Here is a 22,861-nt window from a genome sequence, read left to right on the forward strand (position 1 = left end):
CCTCTCCTTTCTCTCCCTCAAACAACTCTGTCCCCATTTCATCAACGTGTCTGTTATATTGTTGTGCTGTCCTCTCCCAAGCCCTTAGTACAGTCCTCTGCCCACAGTAAGCACCCAATAAATATGACTGATCGATTGGTTGATCGCTCTCTTTCCCCATCCCATGTCTCTGTTTCTCCTTCCTCTCCCTCAATCATCTCTCTGTCTCTGTGCATCTCTTATCTCTCCTCTCTCTCCCCATCCCCATGGCATAGGGGATAAAGCACAGGCCTGGAAGTCATAAGGTCATGGGTTCTAATCCCGGCTCTGCCACTTGTCTGCTGTGTCACCTTGGGCAAGTCGCTTCACTTCTCTGGGCCTCAGTTACCTCATCTGTAAAATGGGGATGAAGACTGTGAGCCCCACATGGGACAGGGACTGTGTCAAACCCGATTTACTTGTATCCACCCCAGTGCTTAGTATAGTGCCTGGCACATAGTAAGCACTTAACAAATACCGTAATTATTATTCTAGACTGGGAGCCCGTTGTTGGGTAGGGACCGTCTCTATAGGTTGCCGACTTGTACTTTCCAAGCGCTTAGTACAGTGCTCTGCTCACAGTAAGTGCTCAATAAAGACGATTGATTGAATGAATGAATGAATGAATGAATTATGTCTCCGTCTGTCCTTCAACCAATGGTATTTATTGAGGGCTTACTGTGCGCAGAGCACTGTGCTAAATGCTTGGGAGAGTATATTACAATAGGTCCCCGCACACAAGAAGCTCACAGACTACAGTCCTTCCTCTCCCTGAATCTCTCCATCACTCATTTCTCTGTCTCTGTGTGTCTCTTTCTTCCAATCTCTCATCTCTGTTTCTCTGTCTCCACCGCACGTTTCTGTCTGATTCTCCTTTCTCTGCTCCAGTCTCTGTTGCTGGTTCTCTCTCTGTGTGTCTCTGTTTCTTGTCTCTGTCTCTCCCTCTGAACTCTGTCGAATCTTCCTCGACCTCCCTGGTTTCTCTCATGTTTCTCTGTGCCCATCTCTATGCGTGGTGGAGTGGATAGAGCACAGGACGGAGAGTCAGAAGGCCAGAGGTTGTAATCCCAGCCCCTCCTCTTGTCTGCTGTGTGACCTTGGGCAAGTCGATTCACTTCTCTGGGTCTTAGTTACCTCCTCTGTAAAATGGGGATTGAAACTATGAGCTCCACGTGGGACAAGGACTGTGTCCAGCCCGATTTGCTCGTATCCACCCCAGTGCTAAGTACAGTGCCTGGCACGTAGTAAACACTTAACAAATACCACTTATTGTTATTGTGTCTGCCTCTTTGGTCTCTTAACCTTTCTATCTCTGCCCTTCTTCCCATCCCCACCTGTCTCTCTCATTCCTTCTCTTTCTCCCTCTGTCTCTCCTGCGTCTCTCCTTGAACATCTCTGCGTTGCTTCTCCCATCTCTGCCTCCCTTCTTTCCGTCCAATCTCTCATTCCTTCCCTTTCTTCTTCTGTCTCTCGGGTGTCTCTCCTTGAACATCTCTGCGTCACTTCTCCCGTCTCTGTCTCCCGTCTTTCCGTCCAATCTCTCTCATTCCTTCTCTTTCTCCCTCTGTCTCTCCGGTGTCTCTCCTTGAACATCTCTACGTCGCTTCTCCCGTCTCTGTCTCCCGTCTTTCCGTCCAATCTCTCTCATCCCTTCTCCTTCTCCCTCTGTCTGTCCAGCGTCTCTCCTTGAACATCTCTGCATGGCTTCTCCCGTCTTTCCGTCCAATCTCTCTCATTCCTTCTCTTTCTCCCTCTGTCTCTCCGGTGTCTCTCCTTGAACATCTCTACGTCGCTTCTCCCGTCTCTGTCTCCCGTCTTTCCGTCCAATCTCTCTCATCCCTTCTCCTTCTCCCTCTGTCTGTCCGGTGTCTCTCCTTGAACATCTCTGCATGGCTTCTCCCGTCTTTCCGTCCAATCTCTCTCATTCCTTCTCTTTCTCCTTCTGTCCCTCCGGTGTCTCTCCTTGAACATCTCTAAGCGCTTCTCCCATCTCTGCCTCCCGTCTTTCCGTCCAACCATCTCTCATTCCTTCTCTTTCTTCTTCTGTCTCTCGGGTGTCTCTCTGCCCCCCGTCTTTCCGTCCAATCTCTCTCATTCCTTCTCCTTCTCCCTCTGTCTCTCCGGTGTCTCTCCTTGACCATCTCTGCGTTGCCTCTTCCGTCTCTGCCTCCCGTCCGATCTCTCTCTCTGCCCCTCGGTCTCTCTTTCTCTCTCTCTCTCTCGTTCTCATTTTCTGTCCGCCCCCTCCCCCGTCCCCCGCCCCCTGCCAATCCTGGCTGCGCGATGCCCGGCGCTCGGCCGTCCCATTGGCCTCTGGCCGCCGGTTGCCCCCCGCCCCCTGCCCCCCTCACCCCCCATCGTCCATTCAGACAAAGTTTGGCCGTCGGGAGGGGGCGGCCCGGCCCGGCCCCCCGCCCCGCTCTGCCCCCCGGTCCCGGGCCCCGGCCCCCCGGCCCCCCGGCCCCCGGCCCCCGGCTCCCGGCCCCCGGCCCGGCTCCTGACCCGGCCCCGGGCAAGTCCTTATCTGATCGCCGCTCCGCTTTAAGAGTACCGGGTCTCAGCCCGCCCCGTCTGTCCGTCCTCCCGCCCGTCCGACCGTCCGTCCGAGGGGCAGCCCCCTCCATCCCGGACCCGAGGTAAGATCCGCTGCCTGGGGGATGGAGAAGGGGGCGTTGGACCCCGGAGCCCCTTTTCCCCAGCTCCCCGGATCTCGGACCCCCACACCCCCGCCCCCCAGGCCCGGCCCATCCCGGGCTCTTCCCCTCGCTCCTCGCCCAAGACTCCCGCCACGGGCCGTCCCCCGCCCCGGAACCCCCAACCCGCATGGGACCCCGGTCCCCATCTCCCCACCTCCAGACCAACCCACTTTCCCCATCCCTCGTCCCGCGACCCCCGACGTAACTGGGGGGCGGGGGGACAGCGGGAGGAAAAGGGGGGGTCGCATGCGTGCCCCCCCTCATGTCCGGACACAGTGACCTTCGAACCTCTAGCCCTCAACAGGTGTCATGCCGCGGAACTCTGTTATACGGCTCCCACCTGCCCCCGCCCGCCCCGGCTCACACACTGACACATACAATTAGTGACGCTAGTAGAGTGACACCCACACCCAATGGCATGTACCCTAAAAACACAGACCCACGCTCTCAATTCACACAGACCCCCCCCCCCCCACACACAGAGGCATGCAGACACACACATAAGCTCACCAGACGCACACCCACATACGCATATAAGAAAAACCCAGAATCTGAATTCCGCCCCTCGCACCAGACACCCTGTTAATCCTTTCCGTCCCCTCACCACAACACACACACTCATCCTCACGCACGCCAACCCTGGCACACGCAGACCGTTGCACACGCAGACCGACACTCTTGCACACACCCTACTCAGGACAATCTCCTGGGCCCAGGGTCTCCCCACCTCAGGCAGCCTCTAGCTGCTGGGGTCCCAGGGCCCCCCTTCTTTCCCGGTTCCATCCTCTCCCCTTCCCTCCTCCCCCCAAATCCGAGGCCCTCCGTGGGGTGGAGGGTGGGAGCATCCCGGGCTTTGGTTCTGACCCCGGGCCTTAGGGGGAGCCCCTCTGGGGCTTTGATCAATCATTATGGTATTTATTTAGTGCTTACTATGTACCAAGCACTATACTAAGCGCGGGGGTGGATACAAGCAAATAGGGTTGGACACAATCCCTGTCCCACGTGGAACTCACAGTCTTGATCCCCATTTTCAGGATGAGGTAACTGAAGCCCAGAGGAGGGAAATGACTTGCGCAAGGTCACACAGCAGCCCCGAACACTTCTCGCCCCCTTCCTCCCCCTCCTCCCGGCCGGGTGTGGGGGGGGGGAGCTCAGTTAAGAGAAACTGCATGACAATGGATAGAGCCAAGGCCTGGCAGTCCAGAAGGACCTGGGTTCTAATTCCGACTCCACCACTTGTCTGCTGTGTGACCTTGGGCAAGTTCACTTCACCTCTCTGTGCCCCAGTTCCCTCATCCGTAAAATGCCTATTGAGACTGTGAGCCCCATGTGGGACAGGGACCTTGGCCAACCTGACTAGCTTGCATCCACCCCAGCGCTTAGAACAGTGCCTGACACATAGTAAGTGCTTAACAAAAAAAACCATACAGTGAAAACAAATTGGCTTGCGTTGGGTGGGTGGAGGGGTCAAAGGGGGAAACTCCTGAGGGCCACCCGAAGCCACCTCGTCCATCCCCCCGCCTCCGCGCGGGCGGCCCCTCCCCCCGCCCCCGGTCTCTCCAGCTGTTTGGGATGGTGAGGGGGCAGGGGGCTAGGTGGAGGGGGGAGAGGGGAGAGAAGAGAGTTTCTGTCTCTGGAAGCCTCGCCGCCCCCATCCCCTTTAGACGGCACAGAGCAGGGCTTTGTGGGGGACGCTGGGGCCGTGGGCGAGCTGGGAGACTGGACGGGAGAAAAGGGGGAGATGGAAGGCCCGAGGGGGGCGGGGGGCTTTGGGGGGAGGGTCCCGCGTCCCCTTTCCTCCTCGCCAGCCTCCGCCGAGGGTAGAACTAGAGGAAGCGGCGGCGGCGGCAGCAGCAGCAGCAGGCCGGAGGAAGGCTAGAGCCCTGGCAGGCCTTCCCCATGGGGCGGTTTCTGTGTGTCCACCCGCCCAGCCTTCCCACCCCAAGGGGTCCCGGCTTTTCCGCGGCCTCGCCCTCCCCGCCACCTTCCTCCCGGCCTCGGGAGCCGGGGACCCGGGGGGGACCAGACGGCCGGGCCTGTCCCCCGGCCTTGACCCCGGCCGGAGGGGATCGGGTTGGCGTCGCCCGCAGTGGGCAGGTGAGTCTGGGGAGGGGAGAGGGGGGCTCGGCCTTAGACAGGCCCATCCGGCCCGGGGGGTGGGGGCACGGCCTGGGGCCAGTTGGGGGGCGGGGGGGGGAGACGGGGCCAGGTTTGAGGGCGGGGGGAGGGTGGGGGGCTGGGGGCGCCGGGGAAAGGGCAGGGGCGCCGCACGGAGGGCTCCGGGTTCGGGGAGACCCTCAAGGTCAAGGGTGTGAAGAAGTGCCGGCAGCAACAGGAGGGACTAAGGTTAGATCCACAGGAAGGGGGTTGAGCCGGAGGAAGGAGGGGGGAGGGGGGTAGCAGGGAGGTGAGAGCCCCGAGACAGTCCCTGCTACTTGGTACCAGTGGTTCTGTTTGGAGGCAGGGGAATAGGCAATATGAGTCTGTCCTTTCTTGCCCTTCCTCCCTCCCGGTTCCCAGCTTCAGACTGTAATAATAATAATAATAAAACAATAATAATGATGATAATGATATCTCTATCCACAAGGGGCTCACAATCCAATAGTAATAATAATAATAATAATAATAATAATAATAATGGTTTTTGTTAAACGTTTACTATGTGCCAAGCGTAGAAAAGAAGGAGGGAGAACAGGTACTGAAATTACATTTTACAGATGAGAAAGCAGAGACACAGAGGAATGAAGCGACTTCCCCAAAGTCACAGAGCAGGCAAGTGGCGGAGCTAGGATCTCCGGTCCTTCTCTTTGGCTCCGTATCCCTCCCTCCCTCCCGCTGTCTCCCCCTCCCTCCTCTCCGGCCTTCGGGCCGGGGAGAGAGGGAGAAATTGGGAGAGACAGAGAGACGGGGGAGAGATGGGGGAGAGTCTCTGCTTTCCCTTTGTCTCTGAATCTCCTCTCTTGCCTCTTCTTGTCGCAGAACTTTTCCCCAACCCCGCGGATTCCTCCTGTCCCTCGGTCTCTGTCGGTCCATCATTGTCTCCTCGGGGTCCCAAGGCCCTCTGATGGGAGAACGGAGTGTAGGCCATAATGGGGGCGGCGCAGGAGGACCCCATCTCTCTTCATCATCATCATCATCAATCGTATTTATTGAGCGCTTACTATGTGCAGAGCACTGTACTAAGCGCTTGGGAAGTACACTGCCCATTTCTGGAGCCGGGGCTGGGACCCAGGAGTCCCGGCTCTCTCTTCTCGGGGGCTCTGACTCTTTCCACTAAAAAACCCATCCCGAGGGGCTGGAACGGGGAGAGATAGTGTCTGTGGAGGCTCCCCCGCCTCTGCCTTCCGGCTGGAAGCCCCGGGGCAGGGGGTCTGGGAGCCCCCTTCCCCCCGACGGTCCCCCGTCTCCCGGGGGGCGCATTCCCGGTCCCCGGGGTCCCCGGGGGAGGGGGCTGCGGTCTTGGGGGGCTGTGGACTTGGGGGAGGTCCTGTAGACTGGGGGACTTGTAGACTGGGGTGGGGGGATCCTATGGACCGTGGGTGTGAGGACTGGGGGGGCGTCCCTTGATCTGGGGGTTGTGTGCGTTGGGGTCCCTGGGGCTGGGGGCTGTGCATGCTAATTCCCGCGCATTGTCAAAGCCCCTTTTGTGCGCTGGGCTCCGGGCGGCGGCTCCGGGCTCTATTCAGACTCCTCCGGCGGGCACAAAGGGGGCTCTGTCCCCTCCGCTCCCCCCAAACAGTCACCTGCTTTCACAGCTCCCCCCCCCCCCCCGGACCCTCCCCGGACCTCTCCCCCCCCCCCCCCCCCCCCCCCCCCCCCCCCCCCCCCCCCCCAGCAGTGTCCGGAGGGGCTCAGAAAGCCGGGGAAAGGGCTGGGCCGGGGACCAGGGCCAGGCCCCTCCCCCAGACAGGACCCGTCAATCAATCAATCAATCAATCGTATTTATTGAGCGCTTACTGTGTGCAGAGCACTGTACTAAGCGCTTGGGAAGTACAAGTTGGCAACATATAAGTACAAGTTGGCAACGTCACCCACACGGACACACGGACACATGGGCTCACGGACACACGGAGCCCCTTGCGTGGGCTCGGTGGCGCTATGGCACGTGGCTCAGCGGAAAGAGCGCGGGCTTGGGAGTCAGAGGTCGTGGGTTCGAATCCCGGCTCCACCACTTGTCAGCTGTGCGATCTTGGGCAAGCCACTTAACTTCCCTGTGCCTCAGTTACCTCATCTGGAAGATGGGGATTAAGACCGTGAGCCCCAAGTGGGACAACCTGATCACCTTGGATCCCCCCAGGGCTTAGAACAGTGCTTTGCACATAGTAAGCGCTTAACAAATACCACCATTATTATTATTATTATTATTACGTGGGCGTCCCCTCCCCCAGCCTCCCACACACACCCTCACCCACGCCCCCTCCACACGGACACACACAAACTCATTCAGAAACCCACAGACGGACACACAAGGACACCCAAGTGCGAACACACCTACGCATTCCCTCTCCGCACATTCAGACACACACTCGTACACGTGGACCCACGTGCATTGGCACGGACACGAGAGAAGACATACTCAGACCCTTGGGTACATGCACGTAGGCGCGTGCTAACCTGCCCATGCCCACTCAGACACACACACACACACACACACACACACAAACTGATCCACACCCGCATATATGATCAGACTCACACAAACAGACGCACACATACACACACTAAGGGTCACGTATGGACATCCACACTTACAAACAGACCCACACGTACACATATGATAACGGGCAGGTACAGACATTCACACCCATGAACGGGCACACACACACACACACACACACACACACACACACACACAGCTGGCAGGTCTCCCCCAGACCTCTCCCCACCCTTTTCCCTCCTCCCAATTCGGGGCTCCCTGGCCTCACCCCCCTTGCCCCCACCCCTCTGTCCTGCTGCTCTAACACAGGTTGTAACAAGTTCGCACTTGTTGTGACCTCAAGAAGGGAGCCCCGGGGCGGGCAACGTCCCCCACCTCTGCTTCCCTGGGTTACACGTTAACTACTGCCCCCGCCACCCCCCGAAAGGGTAGGACTGGTCTCCTCCCCTCCTCCTCCTCCCAGGACTCAATCGACCTCTTCCATACCCCCTCCCTTCACTTTCCCCCTCTGCCCCCCCAAAACCCCTAAACCTTAGCCCCTCCTTCCTTGGGTCAATGGGAAGAAGAGCAATGGGATGGGAAGGTCATTCAAGCTAACCCCCTGTGTCCCTGCCCTCTTCCTCTTCCAGTAGTTGGGACATCCCTGTGGTCTCACCTGGATCCTACGTGCTCTAGTAGGGGATCAATCAACCATACTTATTGAGCGATTACTGCACGTGGAGTGCTGTACTAAGCGCTTGGAAGAGGACAATACAAACACGTTCCCTGCCCAAAGAGAGCTTGCAGTTCATTAATTCACTCATTCAATCGTATTTATTGAACGCTTACTGTGTGCAGAGCGCCGTACTAAGTGCTTGAGAAGTACAAATCGGCAGCATATAGAGATGGTTCCTACCCAACAATGGGCTCACAGTCTAGAAGAGGAGAGAAAGATTAATAGAAATAAATGTAGAAATGTGGTGAGGGGGAGCCCGTTGTTGGGTAGGGACCGTCTCTATATGTTGCCGATTTGTACTCCTCAAGCGCTTAGGACAGTGCTCTGCACACAGTAAGCGCTCAATAAATATGATCGAATGAATGAATGGGAAGGGCAGACCCTCACCCCAGGTAGGGTCAAAATCAGAATTAGAAATGGAGAACTTGGAGACAGGGGGATGGCTATAATGACCTGAGATCAGCGACAGTCCCTCCCCGCCTCCGTCCGCGGTGGGTTAATGTTCAATCCCAGAGCTCGGTCCCCCTCCGGCTGGACATCTCACCCGGCTCCACATCTCGTGATACCCGCCTGTCTCTCCGCCGCTGCCACCCAGCCTCGGGGAGAGAGAGGGAGAAAGCGCAGGAGAGGTGGGGGCTGGGGGACTGCAGGGAAGGGGTAGGGGTGCCAGGGGAGAGGTGGGGTCCGGGGGACCATAGGGAAGGGGCAATGGGTGCCAGGAGAGAGCTGAGGGCTGTGGTACCGAGAGGTGGAGAGAGGGGTGGGGGGCACCAGGGGAGAAGCGGAGGCTGGGGGACCGCAGGGGAGGGGCAGGGGGCGCCGGGGGAAGGTGGGGGCTGGGGTACCATGGGGGAAGGGCAGGGGTTGTGGGCATGGGTTGGGTGATGTCTGGGACCACTGGGCAGGCATGGCGAGGGACCTGTCAGGAACAGATGTGCCCCCCAGGCTTGGTTGGTGCCGCTTGCTGAGCTTGGGGTCATACCTGCTGAGGGCCCAGCCACCTGCCCACAGCCCCCACCCACTGCCCCTTGCTCACTTTCCCTTGCCCACTTGGTCCTGCCAGAGCCCATTGAGAGGACTGATCCTCTGGCCTTCTGCTCTGGCCAGGCATGGCCCCTTCCCCACATCCTCCCTCCCCTTGGTCCGGTCCCGCACCGGGACGGGGCCCATTGGTGACCCATTCCACCCTCCCTGGAGCAGGACCCGGAGAGGGTACAGCTCCAACCCTGAGTCACGCAGCAGATTGGCAGCAGGGAACCCCACCCCCCCACCACTAGACCCCGGGTACCCCTGCAGAGAGTTCTCGGTGGAGGGGAGGGGAGAATAGAGGAGGAGCTGAGAGACAAGGGGGCAGGTATGGGGGTGAAGGGGGGTGGTCTTCGGCTGGAAAAGACAAGGCAAAGGGCTGGAGAAGAGAGGACCACCTACCCCTCCAAATCCCTGAGTGTCCTAAGGAGTGGGAGGTGGCAATCAGTCAGTCAGTCAATCGTATTTATGGAGCACTTACTGTATGCAGAGCACTGTACTAAGCCCTCAAGCAGCTTACAATCTAGTGGGGAAGGCAGACATTGAAGCAAAAATAAATCATAATTACATACATGGAAAAATACATATAGAGTATGATCTATAGTTTGAGTTCTATTCTTCATGAGAAGCAATGTGGCCTAGTGGAAACAGCCCAGGCCTGGATGTCAGAGGACCTGGGTTCTAATCCTGGCCCTGCCTACCTGATATATGACCTTGGGCAATCCCCTTCCCTTCTCTGTGCCTCAGTTCCCTCATCTGTAAAATGGGGATTCAACATCTGTTCTTCCTACTTGGACTATGACCCCTCTATGGGATGGGATGATCTGTATCAACCCCAACACTTAGTATAGTGCTTGGCACATAGTACTGAGTGCAAAACACTGTAGAAAGTGCTTGGGAGAGTACAAGATAACAATATAACAGACACATTTCCTGCCCAAAGCAAGCTTACAGTCTACAGGGGAGTTTAACAGAAACCACAGTTATCATTATATATTATATAATATATCTTATGTCTTATTAGATATATAATAATACATTACAGGTAAGGGAGATGGGACATAGCAGGAGGGATGGTGATTAGATTCTGGGAAGAACTTTCTTGACTGCATGGGTGGCGGAAGTGAGGGACGAAGATGGAATTTATTTCTATTAATGTCTGTCTCCCCCCTAGACTGTAAGCTTGTGAGGGCAAGGGAAGTGTCGGTTTATTGTTGTATTGTCCTTTCCCAAGCTCTTAGTACAGTGCTCTGCACACTGTAGGCTCAGTAAATAAAATTGAACGAATGCATGAATGAATGGGGGTCATTCCTTCCCTAGCGACGTTGCCGGCCCTTTCAGCGTTGCCCCGGTCCGCCCACCCAACCCCCCATTCAAGGGAGTTCGGCCCGGCTGTGAGCCCAGTCCCCCCGCCCTGCTCTCTGGTTTCTGGGCCCAGGCCCCCCGGGGGGGATCCGGTGACCGTTCCACGCCACTCTGGCTCCCTGTCCCCGTCCCCGACTCTTATCTCCGGACCTGTTTCATCTCATCAGAGCCTCGCCAACCATTTAGGTTCTGCCAGGATTCTGGAGCCTCCTAGGCTAGGCCGTGTCAGTGGAGATTAGGATACTGAGGGGCGGTGGAGTGCTCTGCACATAGTAAGTGCTCAATAAATACATCTGTGATTAATGCTTCTGGGGGGCAGGAAGCAGGGTGAGCAGAGAGACAGGCAGAGTTGGAAATCAATCAATTAATCAATCAATCAATCAATCAATAGTATTTATTGAGTGTCATCCCGGTGCAGGGCATTGTTCTAAGCACTTGGGTGAGTTCAAAAGGGTAAGTAAACATGATCCCTGCCCTCATGTAGCTTACAGTATAGTAGAGGAGACAGGCAGAGCCGGAGAGAATCATGTAGAGCTTGGTAGAGGCAAGCAGAGATGGAAAGAGGCAGAGATGGAGGAAGACAGGCAGAGCTGGAGAGATACAGGCAGAGATGGAAAGAGATAGGCAGATATGGAGAAAGAGAGGTGGAGATGGAGACAGACAGAGATGGTGAGAGACAGGCAATGATAGTGAGAGACAGGCAGAGATGGAGAAAAACAAGGAGAGATGGAATGAAACAAGCAGAGATGGAGACAGCCAGAGACAGAGAAAGAGACAGGCAGAGATGGTGAGAGAAAGACAGAGATAGAGAGAGACAGGCAGAGATGGAGAGATACAGGCAGAGATGGAAAGAGACAGACAGAAATGGATAGAGACAGGTAGAGATGGAGAGAATCAAGCAGAGCTTGGTAGAGGAAGGCAGAGATAGAGACAGACAGAGATGGGGAGACACAGGCAGAGATGGAGAAAAACAAGCAGAGATGGAATGAAACAAGCAGAGATGGAGACAACCAGAGATAGAGAGACAGGCAGAGATGGTGAGAGAAAGACAGAGATAGAGAGAGGCAGAGATGGAGAGGGACAGGCAGAGATGGAAAGAGACAGACAGAAATGGATAGAGACAGGCAGAGATGGAGAGAATCAAGCAGAGCTTGGTAGAGGAAGGCAGAGATAGAGACAGACAGAGATGGAGAGACACAGGCAGAGATGGAGAAAAACAAGCAGAGATGGAATGAAACAAGCAGAGATGGAGACTGCCAGAGATAGAGAAAGAGACAGGCAGAGGTGGTGAGAGAAAGATAGAAATAGAGAGAGGCAGAGATGGAGAGGGACAGGCAGAGACGGAAAGGGGCAGGCAGAGATGGAAAGAGACCGGCAGCGGTGGAAATAGAGCTAGGCAGGGGAGACAGGCGTCCAATCGTGGAGAGGACTGCTGGGGGGTCTGGGGCGCACCACCGCCCCCTGGAGGAGGGGACCTGACTCTTCCACCAGAGAAGAGAATATGTGGGTTCAGGTTCTAATCCCATCTCCTTTGGGGTCTCATTGGGGACCCCGAGGGCCACAGAGACCCCCCAGCTCCCCCCAGGAAGAGGAGGGGTCAGTCAGTCAATCAGTCAATTGGATTTACTGAGCCCTTACTGTGTGCAAAGCCCTGTACTAAGCACTTGGGAGAGGACAATACAGCAACAAAAATACCCATTCCCTCCCCACAGTGAGCTTACAGTCTAGAGCAGGAGACTGACTGTGCCACTGCTGAGAGGAAACGGGGTCTTGGGGGAAGGCTCCCCTTCCCATTTTCTGTGGAAGCCAGGACTCCCGAACTCTGGAGAGCAGGGCAGGGGAGACTAAGGGGAGACTCAATCAATCAATCAATCAATGGTGTTTATTGAGCACTTACTTTGTGCAGATCACTGAGCTAACTGCTCGAGAGAGTACACTATAACAGAGTTGGTACACACGTTCCCTGCCCACTATTTGTTGCCGAACTGTACGTTCCAAGCACTTAGTACAGTGTTCTGCACACAGTAAGTGCTCAATAAATACAATTGAATGAACGATTTTACCATCTAGAGGGGGAGATGGGCATTAGTATAAGTAAATAAATGATGGATCTGGTCATAAGTGCTATGGGGCTGGTTGGACCGAGGTCATCCCATCCACTCCCCCGCCTCTACTACTTCTCCCTGCTTCCAAACCCTCCCTCGAGCCTCTGCCCTAGTCTTCCTCGGCTTCCTCCTCCTGGAAGTCCTCCCTGAGGTCTAGCTGAGGCCCCTGGAGGAAGCCGGTTCCTTTTGGGTGGAGGGAGACCCCAAGATCCCACATCAGGGACAGGACCACAGAGAGAACAGCTCCCATTCAACTCCCGTCCTCAGGTGCCCTCGTTGCCTTGTGTTGCCAGCACAGATGATCCCCTTACCCCCTTTAGCCCCCCTTCCCTGATGCCACCCAGGGTGCCCATTTTCTGTCCTCTTTCTGAGGTGGCACATTCCCCGCTGAGGCCCCTGTGATGGCGGGTGGGACCGGAGACGCCTAGTGCCTTGGGAAGCGGCCCTCCTCGCCCGACTGGGGCAGAACCCCTCCCCCAACCAGGGTGCCAACCTCCGGGCTTCCCTGTGGGAACATCGTGGCCTCATTCCCCATGGCAGCGGTCAGGGGAGGTGGACAGGGGCAGGTCCAAAATGCCCACCATCCGACCGGAAAACACAAGGCCCGGGGCGGCCAGGGGGGTGGTGTGTGCCCAAATAGTGGGGAGGGGGCCTGTGTATGGGGGAAGGAGGGAAACGCCAGCTCCCAGGAAACACTATGAAGCCTTTTTCTTTCTGTCTTATTTTTTTTTTTTTCAGTCGATGAAAAATTTCCAAACATTGACACACAGAAAGAAAAGAGCATTCTTCTCCGCTCTGGGCTGGTGTCCTGGGTGAATGGGCTGGAGCCGGGAGGAAGAGGGGTGGGGGAGGGGAAGGAGAGGGAGACGGGAGGACTGAGGGAGATGGGGGTGCCACACGCTGGACCCCCTCCCTCCCCAGCCCCCCGACCCTTCTTCTCTCCCATTTTGATTTCCCATGTGGAGCACCTTTGGGGGCCTGTGGGTTTTTGTGCCCCCTACTTGTTCCGGACTGGGGTGTCCATGGAAAAATTGGGAAACTGAGTCTCCCGGGATTCAGGCCTCCTCTCATCCCTCACTCAACTGTGTCTACTGAACCCCAAATCCCCACTGAGGGCTTTTCTGCCCCAGACAGACCCACCTACCTTCCTAGCACCCCTGCCTCTCCCCCATCCCTTCAGTTTCTCTCTCAGGTCCCATTCTTTTTTTTCCTCTTTATCTCCCTTCTCCTCCTCCTCATCTTTTAATCATGATAATAATAACTGTGGTAATTCATTAAGCACTTACCATGTGCCAGGCACTGTACTAAGCTCTAGAATAGATGCAAGATAATCAGTCAGGTTGGACACAGTCCCTGCCCCACATAGGGCTCCCAGTCTCAATCCCCATTTTACAGCTGGGGTAACTGAGGCACAGAGAAGTGAAATGACTTGCGCAAGGTCACACTGCAGACAAGTGGCAGAGCCGGGATCAGAACCCATGTCCTTCTGATCCCCAGGCCCGGGCTCTGTCCACTAGGCCAAGCTGTCTCTCCCCGCCCCAGCCCTGCATCAACCCAGGGAAGGGAGCAGATCTCTGGCCTCCTCTCTCTAAGCCCCTCCCCACTTCCATCGTTCCTGACTCAGGGAAGCGGGGGTATAGAGGTAAGGGGTTGTTGCAGACGATCTTTAAATTAGAATTACTAAACTCTTGGTACAGTGCTCTGCACACAGTAAGCGCTCAATAAATACGATTGATTGAATTACTGGAAAGAGCATGGGCCTGGAAATCAGAAGGATCTGAGCCTGAACAGATCCTGTCTCTGTTATGTGACCTTGGGCAAGTCCCTTAACTTCTCCGTGACCCGGTTACCTCATCTGTAAAATGGGGATTATGGAACTGTGTCCAACCTGATTAACTTATATTAACTCTCTCTCTCTCTGTCTCTGCCTCTCTCTCTGGTTCTCTGTCTCTGTTTCCCTGTTTGTCTCTGTTTCTCTTTCTGTCTCTGCCTGTTTGTCTCTCTCTCTGTCTCTGTCTGCTTCTCTGCCCTCTCTCTCTCTCCATTTCTTTATTTCTTCCTCTCTTTCTCTGTCTCTGTTTCTCTGCCCCCTGTTTCTCTCTCTCTCTCTCCGTTTCTCTATTTCTTCCTCTCTTTCTCTGTCTGTTTCTCTGCCCCCTCTCTGTTTCTCTCTCTCCATTTCTATTTTGTTAATATGTTCTGTTTTGTTCTCTGTCTCCCCCTTCTAGACTGTGAGCCCACTGTTGGGTAGGGACCGTCTCTATATGTTGCCAACTTGTACTTCCCAAGCGCTTAGTACAGTGCTCTGCACACAGTAAGCGCTCAATAAATACGATTGATTGATTGATTGATTGCCCTGGAGGGGGCCCCTGCCTCTGTCTATAGTTCTAGTTGTAGGGTGAGGGGAGGAGGGTGAGGGTGGAGGCATGATCCGTGAAAACCAGCTAATGGACGTGGGGTTTCTGTGGAATTTCTTAGGGCAGTGGGGGTGCTCCCACAGTCCTCCCCCCACCATTTCTTGCCCCGTTCACCCAATCGTTTCCTTTCCTCAGACATGGGAGAAAAAACAGCTGGCGCTTGGGGTTGTGGAGAGGGAAACATCAAAATAATAATAATAATGATAACAATAATAATCAGTCATTCATTCATTCATTCAATCGTATTTATTGAGCGCTTACTGTGTGCAGAGCACTGTACTAAGCGCTTGGGAAGTACAAGTTGGCAACATATAGAGACGGTCCCTACCCAGGAGTGGGCTCACAGTCTAGAAAGGGGAGACAGAGAACAAAACAAAACATATTAACAAACTAAAATCAATAGAATAAATATGCACAAATAAAATAGAGTAATAAATTTGTACAAACATATATACATATATACAGATGCTGTGGGGAGGGGAAGGAGGTAAGGCGAGGGGATGGGGAGGGGGAGGAGTGGGAGAGGAAGGAGGGGGCTCAGTTTGGGAAGGCCTCCTGGAGGAGGTGAGCTCTCAGTAGGGCCTTGAAGGGAGGAAGAGAGCTAGCTTGGCAGATGTGCGGAGGGAAGGCATTCCAGGCCAGGGGGATGACGTGGACTGGGGGTCAACAGCGGGACAGGCGAAAACGAGGCTATTTGTTAAGCACCTACTATGTGCCAAGTACTGTGCTAAGCTCTGGGGTGGACAAAAAGTAACCAGGCACAAAAATGTGCTCTCCCAAGAACTCAGTACAGAAATAATAATAATAATAATAGTGGTATTTGTTAAGTGCCTTCTATGTGCCAAGTGCTGGGGTAGATGCAAGAGAATCAGACACCCAAATGTACTCTTCCAAGGGTACACTACAGAAATACTAATAATAGTATTTGTTAAGCACCTACTATGTGCCAAGTCCCCTCTCAGTATCTCAAATGAAGAGTTTCCAGTACTCTACCAGTCTTGACCACAGGTGGGAGAGTCAAGCAGAGGCATACCCATTCCATTCCTGGCTTGGGCAGTGGCTAGCAAGTGGGAGGCAATCTGCTACACGTCAAAACTCCCCTGTGCTGGGCAGCAGCAGCGTGGGAGAGAATTGAGGGCAGAGACTCAAGTTTAGGGCGCGGAAGAAGGCGATGGTAAACCACTTCCGGATTTTTACCAAGAAAATTATATGGGTATGCTACCAGAGAAGCAGCATGGCTCAGTGGAAAGAGCACGAGCTTTGGAGTCAGAGGCCATGGGTTCAAATCCCGGCTCCGCCAATTGTCAGCTGTGTAACTTTGGGCAAGTCACTTAACTTCTCTGTGCCTCAGTTCCCTCATCTGTAAAATGGGGATTAAGACTGTGAGCCCCCCCGTGGGACAACCTGATCACCTTGTAACCTACCCAGCACTTAGAACAGTGCTTTGCACATAATAATTGCTTAATAAATGCTAAAAAAAAACCGAATGACTGCAGATGGAGAGTGGGGCATTCTGAGAGAGATGTGTCCATAGAGTTTTCTTGGTAAAGTGCTCAACACACAGAAAACGCTCAATAAAGTCCATTGATCGATTGATCGGAGGCCCACATTGCACACACACACCCGCCCACCTACATACATGTTCACCTGCTTACACATGCACCCATCCCATCCAAACATCCATACAGAGGGCCACCCACCACCGGCACACACTCACACTCAAACACACAACACGAGAAGTCAGCGTGGCCCAGTTATTAGATCCCGGGCCCGGGAGTCAGAAGGACCTGGGTCCTCATCTGGGCTCCGCCACTTGTCCGCTGTGTGACCTTGGGTGAGTCACTTCATTCTCCATGCCGCTGTTAACTCATCTGCAAAAGGGGGATTAAGGCCTTGAGGCCCACATGGGACAGGGACCATGTCCAACCCGATTACCCTGCATCCACCCAGCGCTCAGTCCAAGTGCCTGGCACATGGAAAGCGCTTACCAGATCCCACAATTATTATTATTCCTCACCGCCCGCCCGGCCTCCCCGCAGATGACGTCAGCCACCAAGGTGTACTACAGCCAGACGACGCAGACGGACAGCCGTCCCCTGCTGGCCCCGGGCCCCCGGCGGCGCCGCGTGTTGACCAAGGATGGCCGCAGCAATGTCCGGCTGGAGCACATCGCCGACAAGCGGCTCCTCTACCTCAAGGACCTGTGGACCACCTTCATCGACATGCAGTGGCGCTACAAGCTGCTGCTCTTCTCCGCCACCTTCGCGGGCACGTGGTTCCTCTTTGGCCTGGCCTGGTACCTGGTGGCGGCCGTGCACGGCGACCTGCCAGACCCCCCCGGGGGCTGCCGTCAACCACACGCCATGCGTGGTCCAGGTCCACACGCTGACCGGCGCCTTCCTCTTCTCCCTGGAGTCGCAGACGACCATCGGCTACGGCTTCCGCTACATCAGCGAGGAGTGTCCGCTGGCCATCGTCCTGCTCATCGCCCAGCTGGTGCTCACCACCCTGCTGGAGATCTTCATCACGGGCACCTTCTTGGCCAAGCTGGCGCGGCCCAAGAAGCGGGCGGGCACCATCCGGTTCAGCCGGCACGCCGTGGTGGCGGCCCACGCCGGGCGGCCCCGCCTCATGGTCCGCGTGGCCAACATGCGTCGCAGTCTGCTCATCGGCTGCCACGTGGCTGGCAAGCTGCTGCGGACCCGCCCGGCCCGGGATGCCGACCGCAGGCTGCGGCTGGACCAGGTCAACGTGGCCTTCCGGGTGGACACAGCCTCAGACAGCCCCTTCCTCCTGCTGCCCCTCACCTTCTACCATGAACTGGACGAGGCCAGCCCGCTGCGGGATCTGGGCCTGCAGGGTGGGGGTGGGGGCGACTTCGAGCTGGTCTTGATCCTCAGCGGCACTGTGGAGTCCACCAGTGCGGCCTGTCAGGTGCGGACCTCCTACCTGCCTGAGGAGATCCTGTGGGGCTACGAGTTTGCCCCCGCCATCTCCCTGTCACCCGGCGGCAAGTACGTGGCCGACTTCAGCCTCTTTGACCAGGTGGTCCCAGCGCCCGGGGCGGGGGGCACCCTCTCCATCCGGCCCGGGTCGGCCCGTGACGGCGACCCCGAGAAGCTGCGGCTGGAGGAGTCCTTCCGCAGGCTGGAGGAGGAGGAGAGGGATGGGGAGGGGGTACCCCTCAGCGTCCGCATCAGCAACGTCTGAGCCTCTCGGCTTCACGCTGGGCCCCGCCGCCCCTCTGCTCCACCATCTTCACTCCTTGGCTCTGGGATGCCCTCCCTGTGCCCTCCTGCCATCACCCGCTGCCTTCACCCCTTTGCGTCCTGACTCTCCCTCTTCCCTCCCCTGAATCCCCACAACACACTCACCCCGAGTCCCCCAATCCACCTACTCCTCGCCCCCCGACCCTTTCTACCCTCTCCATTTTGTCCCCCCACACCCCCTCGCCTCCCCCGTGCTCCAACTCCTCACTGGAAGACTGTCACCAGTCACCCCCCCGGACTGTGCGACCACCCCCTCCCCAACCACAGTGTAGCCAAGTGCCCCCTGGAGTTTTCCAGAGTGGCTTGGTGGGCAAGGCCCCTTCCCCTCCCCTCTCCCCCGGCACCCCCCAACCCTGGCTTGGACTGGGCCCTCGGATATGCCCAGCCAACAGGGGCTCTTGCCTGTCCCTTGATGGGGCTGGAGGCCACCGGGGCGGCTTTTAATGAAGCCATTTCCTCCCCAGCTCCCCAGGTCCCCCAGTGGGACCCCTGCAGCCTGGACCCTATGAAACTGGCTTCCTGCTCTACCCCAGCCTGGGGGAGGCCTGAGGCCCACAGAGGCGGGAGATGGGGCAGGGGATCATGACAAGAGGAGCACCCTCCTCCCTCTGGTGTTTCGTTGCAGGGCGGACCTCCTTGCACCCCAGTTGGGGGTATGCGGGGGACATCTGGGGATCCAGCGTCCAACTGTCAGGGGGTAGTGACCCGTGAGGAAGGGTCAGTGGGGAAATGGGGTGGGAGGAGGCGTACAGATCTAGCTGCGTGACAGGAAGTTACAGAGAGGTGTGTATATATAGGATGTGCCCATGTGTGGGCACACAAATACCAGGCCTGAGACTTTTCAGGCACCAAACGGTGGCTGTCAGGGAGTTCAGGGTTCACAGCGGGACCAGGCCGAGGGGGCAGGACAGATGGACAGGTCCGGGAGGACCAAGGGGAAACAAGGAGAGGAGCAGAGCTGCTTCGCCCTTTAAGCTGGGGAACCGCTCAGCTCCTTCCTTGTCCAGAACTCCAAAGTTGCACTTTACAAACCACACATCCACACCCCTCTGTCTCTGGAGATGGTGTGTGGGTCGGGGAGGGTGGTGGGGGTTGTCCACGAGGATCTTGGGGGGAGGCTCAGCCCTCTCCATTGTGGTTAGCACCTCCAAACGCCACCAGCTCTGGGGTGAAATAATAATAACTGTAGTATTTGTCAAGCACTTTCTATGTGCCAGGGACTGTTCTGAGCACTGGGATAGATACAAGATATTAGGATTGGACACAGTCCCTGTCCCACACAGGGCTAGGGCTCACAGTCTTAATCCCCGTTTTACAGATGAGGGAACTGAGGCTCAGAGAAGTGAAGTGGCTTGCCCAAGCAAATGAGTGGCAGAGTCGGGATTAGAACCCAGGTCCTTCTGACTCCCGGGCCTGGGCTCTAGCCACTAGACCTCAGTGCTTCTCACCAGGCATGCTGCTCTTGGCTGGTCCTGGGAAGGGGAGAGGATGTTGGTGCCGGTGGGGAGCTGGGAGGAAGGGAAAGGGGAGGGCCTAGTCAGGGGCAGATCAGGGGAAGGATGCTTCTTCTGAATGGCTTCAAGGAGCACCCCCTTCCCGCCACCCTCATCTCGGGGGGGGGGGGGATAGGAGGGGCACAGCCTCCCCACCATGAGAACCAGTCTCCAGGGACACCTGCCTGCACACCCTGGGGATAGTGGGGGAGGACAAGGCCGAATTGAGGTGGTGGGAGGTGGGCAGGGGGTGGGGTGGATGAGCTGGGAGGGGCTTCGAGAGAGGCTCCGAAGAGCTAGACTGCAGGAGCCATCTATATAAATATTATAATATGATATGATTTAATATATTTGTGTACAGACATGGCTGGGGGGAGGGAAGAAGAGGGGGCTGTACAGAAGCGATGGGGAAGGGGCTGAATAGAGAAGGTGGGGGAGGAGGTGGCTGTTTAGAGGAGGTGGGAAGGAGGGGGTGATTCAGAGGAAGTGGGGAGGGGGCTTTACAGAAGAGATGGGGCAGGGGGCTGTACAGAGGAGGTAGAGGAGAGGGTCTATACAGGAAGGGGGGAGGGGGCTGTACAGAGGAGGAGGGACGGGGGCTGTACAGAGGAGGTAGGATGGAGACAGGGGGCTGTACAGGGATCCTTCCATTCTGTTCCACCTTTGTCTTCTGGCTGGGGCTGGGATCCCCTACTTCCCTGGGATGGGAGTGACCTCTGTGTTGGCTGACGCTTCTCCCAGGTCCTCCCCCCAACCTTCATCCTCCAGCCTTGGACCCTGTATCCTAAACATCCTCGTATCCTAAGGGAGGAGTTGATTCTCACCCCACCCAGGGTCAGGCGCCCACCCCTCCCGACTACTTGCCTTATATGAGACCAAGCCATTGGGCCCGGTGAAGGAAGACGAGGGGGTGGAACTTCCCGTGAGAAAGGGATACCGGGCCAGTGTCCTCCATTCACCGGGGCTGGTCCAGTCCCCAGAGCCTCCGCCACCAGCGCCTTCCCCAACTCCCCTCTCCCTTTCTCAGCCTTCCCGTCCCGGGGGAGGGTCTCCCCTCTGTGCTAACTCCGTCAGTTAAGACACTGCCTTTGCTGTTGAACTAGGGCAGGGGCAAGCAGACCCCTGCTGTGCCTCATAGGGGAAGGGGCTGCTGTTCCCGCTAAGGGCTAAACTGGAGCCAGGTGTCAGGGAAGAAAAATGTAAAAATTGATGGATGTATTTTTTTTTCTTCCCTCCTGTCCAGGACAAGCTACTAAATAAAGCGTTTCGGAATCGTTTATCCCGCCGCTCCTGGGTCTGGAGTTTCTAGGGGTGGGTGGCATTTGTCGGGCTAGAACGGCCCCCCAAATCTGGGACTGTTTCTTTTCTAGCCAATCAGCAATCAGTTCATCTCCCTGCTAATCACATAATGGGCGCAGCCACACTGGCCATGAAGATGGAAGCCAAGATGGTCACAAAATAGAGGTCACGGTGGCTAAGGGGCCAGGCCAGGCCCTAGTAGCCGATGGGCAGAGGGTGGTAGAAGAAATGGTTGACAGTGCTGGTCCTGCGGGGTGCTCATTCATTCATTCTATCATTCATTCAATTCAGTTGTATTTATTGAGCACTTACTGTGTGCACAGCACTGTACTAAGCGCTTGGGAAAGTACGGTACAATAATAAACAGTGACATTCTCTGCCCACCACGAGCTCACAGTCTAGAGTGGGAGAGACAGACATCAATACCAATAAATAAAATTACAGCTATGTATATAAGTGCTTTGGGACTGCTCCCTGACCAGGGTACCTATGTTAGAGTGGAATTAATCCATCAATCAATGGTCACACAGCAAACAAGGGGTGGAGCTAGGGTAAGAAACCAGCTTCTTCTGATTCCCAGGCCTCTGCTCTTTCCACTAGGCCATGCCACTTCCCTATTTACGCACTTTCTACGTGTTCCAGTACTAAGTTCAAATTTAGAGGTACAAGTTTGTCAGATTGGAACCTTTCTTGTTCCACAAGGGGATCACAATCACTGAACGTAGGGTTTTGTCCTTCATATTCGAAGAAGCCACCAGAGGGAGAAGCTCACAATTTAAGGAGGGAGAGGAAGGAATTCATTCATTCGTATTCATCGTATAATCGTATTTATTGAGCTCTTACTGTGTGAAGAACACTGTACTAAGCGCTTGGAAAGTACAATTCGGCAACAAATAGAGACAATCCCTACCCAACGGGCTCACAGTCTAGAAGGGGGGAGACAGACAACAAAACGAAACAAAGCAAGTGGACAGGCATCAATAGCATCAATGTAAATAAATGGAATTATAGATAATCATTCTCATTCTACAAATGAGGAAACCAGGGCCCAGAGAGGTTAAAAGACTTGTCCAAGGTCATACAAAAGACAGGACAGAGGTAGAGCCCAGTATATTTGCGGAGCTAGATCTGAAGTTTTGGAATTGAGGGATGTATTTAATATTATTATTGATAATAATAATTGTGGTATTTGTTAAGTGTTTATTATGCACAAAGCACCATACTAAATGCTGGAGTAGATACAAGATAATCAGGTTCCTCATAGGGCTCACAGTATAAGTTGAAAGAAGAAGAGTTATTGAGTCCCCATTTTGCAGATGAGGGAACTGAGGCACAGAGCAGGCAAGTGGCAGAGCTGGAATTAGAACCCAGGTCTTCCCAGACTCCCATGCCTTGGCGCTTTCCACTAGGCCATACTGCTTCCCATTGCAGAGAGGCAGGGGGTGCTATGTCTTTGTCTTCTCACCACACAAGGGTCCCTTGACTACAGCCTGGACCCCCTATCCATCATTTGTCAGCCTATAGCATGACAGCTCTGAGCGTCTAATTGAACACTCTGTGGGGGTTCGCACCATAGAATCAGAATCAGAATCACAGGATCATTTTTCTACAAAAACATTCATGGCATGTCACCCTGCTCCTCAAAAAACTCCTGTGGTTGCCCATCCACCTACATAACAAACAAACACTCTTCACCATTAACTTTAAAGTACTCCATCACCTTGCCCCCACGTCGCAAACTTAACTCTTCTACCGCTAACCTTCTCACGGTGCTACAATCTCACCCACAACCTCTGGCCTG

At 55.5% G+C, this 22,861-nt stretch overlaps 1 protein-coding gene across 1 annotated transcript; it reads left to right on the forward strand.

Moving 5' to 3' along the window:
- Positions 1-4,597: 4,597 nt before the first annotated feature.
- Positions 4,598-19,510, forward strand: KCNJ10 (potassium inwardly rectifying channel subfamily J member 10). Its single transcript, XM_038768597.1, is given in 3 exon segments — positions 4,598-4,811; positions 17,039-17,338; positions 17,340-19,510. Coding segments are annotated over 3 exon segments (1,368 nt in total). The 5' UTR covers positions 4,598-4,613; the 3' UTR covers positions 18,210-19,510.
- Positions 19,511-22,861: the final 3,351 nt, after the last annotated feature.

This window comes from Tachyglossus aculeatus, chromosome Y4 (assembly GCF_015852505.1).
Source record: "Tachyglossus aculeatus isolate mTacAcu1 chromosome Y4, mTacAcu1.pri, whole genome shotgun sequence".
Classification (NCBI taxonomy): domain Eukaryota; kingdom Metazoa; phylum Chordata; class Mammalia; order Monotremata; family Tachyglossidae; genus Tachyglossus; species Tachyglossus aculeatus.